We start from the raw sequence: 9223 nt of genomic DNA on the forward strand, positions 1-9223 counted from the left end.
CCGTAAGGCATTTTTGTATTTGTTTTTTTTGCTCGACGATTTTTTTTTTTTTTTTTTGTTAAAAAAAAAAAAAAAAAAAAAAAAAAATACGACTTCGCATAAAAATATACATTCTAGTGATAAATCCTCAATGAAGTTCATTGGCTTGGCTTTATTCGTTCTATTAGATAATGAATTGAAACTTTACAAAATAACACCGCATAGTTAATCATCTGATGTAACACACGACTGTACATAAGTACAGGTCAAAAATCACTATTAAATTCCACTAAAATAAACTCGTAATTTCTTTATTTTTTATATATTTGATAACATTAGTTATTCCTTATATTTCGATACTTTATTAAAAAAAAAAAAAAAAAATAGGTGGGAGAAACTTTTGGCCCATTCTAATATGATGACACGTCCTTAAAATTAACGCCGAAGCATTTGTTCGTCGTCGAATAGTTTTAGGGACCAACTGGTGCAACGCGGCACAGTCGTCGCTGAAACGAGGGAAGACGACCTTAGCGTCAATCAATTGGCAGTATTTTCTGCGTGGACGTCGCGTCGTTACAGTTTGATTTGTCAGAAATCATCGACTCGAAATAACTCCTCTTAGTTGCAACATTGATGAATGATGGAATTAGTGACGGCTTCGATTTATTTTCAGGAATTTCGAGAATGTCGCGATGGAATTTTTAGGGAATTTTGTAAGCTACGATTTGTTAATAAGACAAGTACATTGCGCTATGCGATATATGTTTTTAGTTGCAAAGTACAGTTTACTTCGCATTTTCTCAAAGTAAATTTTAATTTACTATCTAGCAAAAAATCAAGTATGGAGGCGTGTTTTTTTTAAGTGTGTTTTAGTTGAAAATTTGTTCTTCGTTTCTTGCTGATTACACTGTATTCGAATCCTTTGAGCTTGAATTATAAAACACAACTTATTGATTCTCGATCTAAATCTTTCGATCATAATCTTTTGTTAGTTTTAAAAAACAGGGATACAATGTTGCAAAAAAATGATCGGCGGAACGATTTTCACTTGGTTTCTAAAAACAAATAGGTTCTTTGTTCAAAATAGAAAATAATATTACTAAATGAGAGATTGTTGTATATCAGAATGGCAGATTATTTCGATCGTATTATACCAAACAAAATGGCTATTTGTCTGAATCGGTGAACAAGAAACGTTTTGGCGCTGCATGTGGCATGCTACTCAATAAAGTTCAAACGTTTGCCTGGCAATTTATTGGGTAGTCCCTGTAACATGCGCGGACCTTGTGCAACGTGAATTTATCGAACGTGGTAACTTGCATTTTTTATGGATTACGATGAGATACTCCGGCCTTTGGAAAATATCCTCCGAAGCATTATAGGTGGCGCAAATTGTTATCCCGTTGAGTCTCGAATTCTGACGTTAATTAATTCCGATGTCAATTCACTCTGAGTTTGGTTGACCGTAGAATAAATCGGTACGTATCCAGAAAGATATCGTTCACGTGCAAACGGAATTAAAAAGTGACAGGATAAAAACGACCCGCAACGACACATCAGACCTCCATCTTTCGTTTCGAATAGAAATTACCAAAGTTCCCCATAAAAATCCAACAGGTGTGTGGCTCGATCGACTCGTCTTCTATAACAAACGTGGCCAGAGTATTCTCTTCCTCGTGCCGCGGCAGCGAAGACAAAATCGTAAGGTGGTAAATTTCGTTGAAAGAGGGAGCCATCGCGGTTGGTACGCGAAAAGAAGGAAGAAGGAAGGGGGCCATCGTGGAGTAAGGTCGTCGATGAATACTTCTTGATTTTCGAGCTATCAAACCGCACAAAAGGAGGGGGGACGGCGTTTGAAAAAGCGAGCGAAGGACCAGGCGTTTTGATACGGCGAAGCGTTTTTTCTCGGGGTGAGACGAGAAGAGGAACGGTCGGGATTCGACCCCTTTTTTCGCCGAAGAGAGAGCGGCGAAAGGGGCGGCCATGTTGGGTCTCTCCTCAGCCATTTTTCGGGCACACGCGGACAAAAAAGGCGGGTTAGGGCCCCGTTCTCGGTGAAAAACCGCTTCTAAAGAAGGACCACGTCAAATCTGACAGGCGGAGGGACGAAGGGGGGGCCACATATGGCCACGTTAAGGGCCGAAAAGGGCCCGCCTCGTCGCGTACACGTCTTCTTCTCGTCTCTGCTGCCGTTTGAAAAAGAACAATCCTCTTCGTTCTCTCTTTCTCTGTGTAGTCGAGGGCGCGTGTTTCCTCCTCCTCCTCCTTTTCTTCTTCTTCCTTCTCGTGCTCTTCTCCTTTTTCTTCGCTCTGTCGAAGAGATTCTTCCGTCTTCTTCCGTCGACTCTCCCGCAGGCGATAGAGGAGGCATTCATTCATGCACGCATTCCCAGAACGCACTGTGTTGTGGCGGCTTGCGTGCATGTGTTTTGGAAGGTTCTGAGGTTATGGTTGGTGGTTCCCTCGTTGGAAATCCCAACTTGAGAGATGCGCGAAGAACAGCAAACTCTCTCTGAGCTAGATTGTTAAAAAAAAGTCTAGACTGAAGAAAAAAAAAGAAAATATACGTGTGCATTTTTTTCGTTTTTGGAACATGAATGTAGTATTCTTAGACGTGGGAGAGAAAGAAGGACGAAATGCAGAGAACCGCCTAGAAACCGAGGTGTCGTAACGAACAATGAAGTTCAAATGTAGCGTGCAACAGTGTCGAGATGTCTTGTGTTGTTCCCTTTCTTTTTCACCCACCGATCCAAACGTTCTGGATCGTTTGCGTTTTACTGCGTTGTCGGACAGAATAAAACAGAACACACAGAGAGACGGCAGATTCAATCCAAGTCTTGTTGTGCAACTGGTCGTCATCACACACGATGCAGGCACGAGAGGAAATCGAGGAGTTTTTCAGCTCCTGCTGAAATTCTTCTTGCTCCCTTTACAGTAATTATTTAACATCCTTTGATTTCTCGTTAATCAAATTTAACCTTTGGCCGATTATCGCTGATTTGTGTCGAATCGGACATACGGAACATCTAGAAGTTTCTTTCGCTCGTCAATAATATTATATATATATATGGATAGTTTTCAAAAGTTTTAGCAGCCGGGGATCGTCCAGTCGCGCGCTATCTTGACCAAATCCCCTGTTTTTCCAGCGGATCTTTTTCCCCCCTGTACAAACTGCAGAGTCTGTTTTTTAACCAAAGGACGGAAATCCCTCGTTGCGTTTCGGTTTGAATACGTTCGACATCTATATCCGTCGTTCTCTGTTTTTTTTTCTTTTTCTTTTCTCTTCTTCTCTTCTTTTTCCTTTCGTTTCGTAGCAGTAGCATTCTAACCAACGGAAGCATTTTCGTGTGACGACGTTACCCACGTATAGAAACGGTACACGCACACGTTCCCTTAAATGGTGTCGAGTTACTCGTCAGCTTGGAACACACAGCTTATGTAAGTACATCAAGAAGTTTCGATCCTCGTGGTGTGCGCGCCTCCCTCTCGCCCCCCTCTGGTCTGTTGCTCGCGTTAAAGTTTCACCTTGCAAAGATAGAAATATTGCGTTCTTTTCTATTTCCACGTCGGAGGAGAATTGGGGAGGGGATGAAGGAAACTGAGAAAGAGAATTGTTCCATGATCACGCTGGGCTTATTATTTTAGTAGATTATATTATATCGTAAATAGCACAACTCACGAGTGACTTGTAAATAATAATGACTTTTTTTTTTTTTATGTCAAAAGCTTCCACGAAACCTCGAGGCACGAGTGTCCCGCTCGATGCCAACTATTTCATTCCTGAATCGAGCCGCGAATCACAAAAGATTAAGAGCCTATAAAGAACTCTTAACCGACAGTCTGTCAGAGTATTTTCAGTTGCGAAAAGTCATGAAACGCGGCAGTATATTCATTTTCGATAAATATTCCGTGCCTTGTGATTTAAATGGCAGGGAAGTCTCCCCATGTTCGTGCCGCCATTTTTACCTACGCCGTGATAGTAAGAAATTTATTGTAAAATATTATAAATATTTGTAATAAAGTTCATAAAATATTTATTATAAAGTTTGTTATAAAATTTGTAATAAAGTTTATTTATAAATTAATAACAAGGTTTATTTATAAACTTTATTTAAAAAATTTATAAGGTTTATTTATGAATTTATTTATAAAGTATATTTATTATAAAGTTTGTTACGAAATTTACAATAAAGTTTATTTATAAAATATTTATTATAAAGTTTGTTATGAAATTTATACTAAAGTTTATTTATAAATTAATAATAAGGTTTATTTATGAACTTTATTTAAAAAATTTATAATAAAGTTTATTTATAAATTTATTTATAAAATATTAGTTTATTATAAATATAAAGTTTACTATAAAATTTATAATAAAGTTTATTTATAAAATATTATAAAGTTTACTATGAAATTTATAATAAAGTTTATTTATAAAATATTATAAAGTTTACTATAAAATTTATAATAAAGTTTATTTGTAAAATATTATAAAGTTTACTATAAAATTTATAATAAAGTTTATTTATAAAATATTATAAAGTTTACTATAAAATTTATAATAAAGTTTATTTGTAAAATATTATAAAGTTTACTATAAAATTTATAATAAAGTTTATTTATAAAATATTATAAAGTTTACTATAAAATTTATAATAAAGTTTATTTGTAAAATATTATAAAGTTTACTATAAAATTTATAATAACGTTTATTTATAAAATATTATAAAGTTCACTATAAAATTTATTGTAAAATATAAACCAGAAATTTACGATGGCCGCTGGTTCATAGTAAACCACCATACGTACATAACAGGATATAAATGAAAGTCGAGTCATTTAGATAAATTATTGAAATTATACTGCAAACAAGAGCAACAGATAACGCGTGAGTCATAGTTATTATTTACTCTGTTCCATTAGTTACACAATTTAATAGAAGAAATAATATAATTACTGACTAGATCAGTTTATGGAAATATCCTCGTAATATCCTCTTTCAGGCGAATCTGACCGAGAAATGTACGAAAAAGAAATTTTTTTTAGGTCACCAGTTTAGCGTCCCTCCGTGTGCAAAATTTACGATCGTTTTACCGCCGTTGTTCTTTGATCGTGTACGAATGTGAATATTTGGCATGAAAACGCAGATTTTCTGGCAGACGACGCGCAAAGTAAATTCTTCCGTACGATCGTGGCATGGAGACGGGCCGCCGCTGTGATCAGTCAGATAAAGCGTCATTTATTTCTCCGTGAATTTCGACGCGACTGCCACCTATGCAGAGGTCGATAACTCTTCCGCGTGAAATCCGCTGGCTATTCGTCTTTCATTTGGTTATCCGTGCGCTGCAACTGCTGCATTCGTAATTATCCAGTCGTTAATCTTGTAGGACACGCAGAAGGGAGTGGGGAATTTCCTCTTAACGACATCTTCGAATTAATACGTTCAATCGGGGAAGGCGAGCCGGGGAAGCCGAAGATTCTTCAATTGAGATTAATTGCCACGCTGTCCGCGTGACTCCGAAATTTTGTCAAATGAGCGGCGATGGGTTTTAATCGAAGCTCGCGAAATTAACTTCTCAGCTAGACGATTAATTCAGGGTGATTTAAAAGGGATTCTTCTACATCTTTTGCATTGCACTGGTGTATTGTACTTTATTTGACATTTACGGACAGTCTTCAATGGAAGGAAGTCAATAAATCGGCGAAATACATTGCGAGAAAAAAAAAAGGAAAAAAAAGAAAGAAAAAAGAAAAAGGAAAAGGAAAGAAGAGAAGAAATCGTCGTCATAAATCTAGAGATAAGTTGCCTCTAGGCGCCTTATCTGGACTCACCATCTCGCTCATGATCGATTTGCATATTTTTCAATAAAATAAAGGACGCTCGGTGGGTGTTCCGTCGCGGTATCTTTCACCAGATTAAATCTGTTTCACGCGACGGGGATCGATCCAACCGCTCATTGACATGATCATTAACCAAGATTCCTCCTGGTGGCGGTACAGAAGTTTTCGTTCGAGGTGTGTTCTTCCCCTCTCCCCTAAAACTTACTCGTTGTTTGTGTACATCCCTGAACGAAGTCGAAGAATAGAAGTCGAAGACAGGCAGATATATCCGTTCGCTCGTGTAACAAGCTCCTCACAGAACGAAGATGACTACCGAGTGGCAGGTTCAACGTAATCCGGATTAAAGAATTCCGAAACACCAAAAGCGTTTTAACGCTCTCTCTCTCTCTCTCTCTCTCTTTCTCTCGGTCCTATTAGCCGGACGCAAGAACTTCTGAATTTACCCCTGCAACGATGTTATCGCTCTGTCACGCATTCAACAATCTCGAATTATCGATCAATCAGTGGTATTAACTTTTGAAATAGGAAGTGCGAAGATTTAACTACGAATATTTAATTCATACTTATCGGAACGCGCACAGAGAAGTTTGTTAATTACAAAAGAAGATAACTTGCGTTACTTATAGTCATTGATTTATCGTTCTACGATATATAACTACATTCATGTTGGACGAAGTCAGAGTTCAACAGAGAATTTTTTGTCCCAAATTGCAACATTTTCCTCAGTTTTAAGTATATTTAAATGTAACCCAGGCAAAACAAATGATAAGTATATAATTGTTAATAATTGGTATGTACTTTTTAATAATTTCTATCCAGTGATATACCGACGAGTTCAAAAGAAAAGGAAAGCTACGAATTATTGTATACGGTTTGGTCACTCGTTATGGTCCGCAATCAGTTGTTAACCTCTTGCGCTGGAATGACGTGCCACGCATGTAGAGAATTTTTCGTCCCAAAATTGCAATATTTTCTCAGCCTTAAGTGTATTTGAGTATAACTCAGGCAAAACAAATGATAAGTATATTACTTTTTAATAATTTTTATCCAGTGATATACCGACGAGTTCAAAAGAAAAGCTACGAATTATTGTATACGGTTTGGTCACTCGTTATGGTCCGCAATCAGTTGTTAACCTCTCGCACTGGAATGACGTGCCACGCATGTAGAGAATTTTTCGTCCCAAATTGCAATATTTTCTCAGCCTTAAGTATAACTCAGGCAAAACAAATGATAAATATATTACTTTTTAATAATTTCTATCCAGTGATATACTGACGAGTTCAAAAGAAAAGGAAAGCTACGAATTATTGTATACGGTTTGGTCACTCGTTATGGTCCGCAATCAGTTGTCGTTAATCTCTTGCGCTGGAATGACGAGAATTTTTCGCCCCAAAATTGCAATATTTTCTCTTAAGTGTATTTGAGTATAATTCGGGCAAAACAAATGATAAGTATGTTACTTTTTAATAATTTCTATTCGGTGATACACCGATGAATTCAAAAGGAAGACGAATTATTGTATACGGTTTGGTCACTCGTTATGGTCCGCGAACCAGCGCAAGAGGTTAGAGTTCTTTCTCGGCTAACCATAAACATTGTGTTCTACGTGTTGTAGAAATTACAAACGATCCATGGGAAATATTTTCTCGTAAAAATTACGCGATCGATGGAATCGCCACGGAGAGGGTCAGGTAGAGAAAAGAAACTGGTGAATACGCTCGATCGCGGAGGAAGTGAGAGACGAAGAGGCAAAGTTTGTAAACAGAGGCGGTGTGTACACGGTAGGCCGCGCATTCCCATTATTTTAGGCCGAAGAAATTCTTTCCTATCTGCTTATGGAATCAGCTGCCGGCCAACAAGTCCCTTCTTCTCTTCGGCGCGCTTCTCTTCGACGTGCTCACCTGCCGGGCGGACTGGATCCAGAGAGCAAGAGAAGAAACTGTGTGAGAGCCGCTTCTTCCCCTGCTTGGGAAAATCGTTTCTCAGCTTGCCGACACACAAACTGACCAACCGATTTTCAATTTGCTCTTTCCACGTCCGTTCGAGTTCTCTTCATCCACGATGTGAAAAGCTTGCCTTCTTGCCTTTCCTCCGACGACAGGCCAATCTCTGTTGAAAGGAATCTCCTCCTCTCCCGAGGATGATAACTTGTCTTTTTAACCTCTAGCGTTGGAATGACGTGCCACGCAGTCGAGAACTTCTTTTTGTCCCAAATTGCAACATTTTCTCAGTTTTAAGTATGCATTTAAGCGTAACCCATGGAAAACAAATAATAAATTCATTATTTACTTCTCGTTGATTTCTGTCCAGTGATATCGTACCGACGATTGTTCGAAAAGAAAAAGAAAGCGACGATTTGTTGTGTACGGGTTTGGTCACTCGTTATGGTCCGCAATCAGTTGCCAGCGCCAATGGGTTAACCTCGTCTCCTCCGTAATTTTATTTTGAAGCTCTGTGAAGAAGCTAAACTTCAGATAGCGAGAATATTATTGGACAAGTTATTCCTTTGTGTTATTGATTAAAAATTTCTCGTGACACGATTCATTTTTTTCGACTGACGAAAACAACGGCAATTGAACTGTGCGTGCGATGAACACGCGTGCAGGCGTGTGTTGTTATGTCGGTTAAGCTGGAGATTGTTTCTTCTTTTTCCTCGTTTTTCCAACGCGGTCTAATAATATTGTCTCGCGGTCTAATAATATTTCTAACGCGGCGACGAGCGCAATCGGATCGCATCTCCGACCAGAATAGAAGCCGAAATCTCAGATCTTCTTGGCTCGGCTTTTAGCCGGCTTTCCCACTGGTCACCTCCCCGCGTCTTTTGCTCTTTTTACTCATTTCCCGTCCTTTTCTAACTCGCGATGAAGATATACGGCCCAAACGTTTACGCGTGTCTCGTGTCGAGACGCCACGCTGACGATCGTTGGAGACGCGGCATTTACGTCTCACGCCCTCGAAATTCCTCTGCGCTTTACGGGGCTCTTAATCAAACGGATCCGAAAAATTGTCGAATAATCGGCAAACGAAGAATGTACAATATTATTATTATTATGGTTACTATACATCCATCGTCAGTTACGTAGACTTATGTTGGTTACAGTGAAGTTTATTATACGTTGAATGTCAATGGGGGTCATTGGTGACCGGCGATGCCCAGATTAAGAAACACAATTTCAATGAATGTTAACTAATTAAGGAAAAATTGAGGAAAAAAACAAGAAAAAGTCGTCTTAATTGTGGAAGAAACAAGCAAAAGTATATATTTACGCGTACACGTTTATCGTAGATATTAATAGTGCCCTCTAAGCGACGGGTTCACAAAGTATTTTAACAATTTTTCACGTATCACTTCCATTTGAATCGGCAGATCGAACCTTGCACTTCAGCGCGCGATATATTG

General features: G+C 38.3%; 1 protein-coding gene across 1 annotated transcript in view; it reads left to right on the forward strand.

Moving 5' to 3' along the window:
* Nucleotides 1-3864, forward strand: part of LOC122536394 (homeobox protein six1-like) — a 29033-nt gene extending 25169 nt beyond the window's left edge. The window contains exon 5 of the mRNA XM_043668745.1: nt 3706-3864. Within this exon, the coding sequence (XP_043524680.1) occupies nt 3706-3763 (58 nt within the window). The 3' untranslated portion in view covers nt 3764-3864. The remainder of the gene's footprint in view (nt 1-3705) is intronic.
* The last annotated feature ends 5359 nt before the right edge of the window (nt 3865-9223 follow it).

This window comes from Frieseomelitta varia, unplaced genomic scaffold (genome assembly GCF_011392965.1).
Source record: "Frieseomelitta varia isolate USP_RPSP 00005682 unplaced genomic scaffold, Fvar_1.2 scaffold_830, whole genome shotgun sequence".
Lineage (NCBI taxonomy): Eukaryota > Metazoa > Arthropoda > Insecta > Hymenoptera > Apidae > Frieseomelitta > Frieseomelitta varia.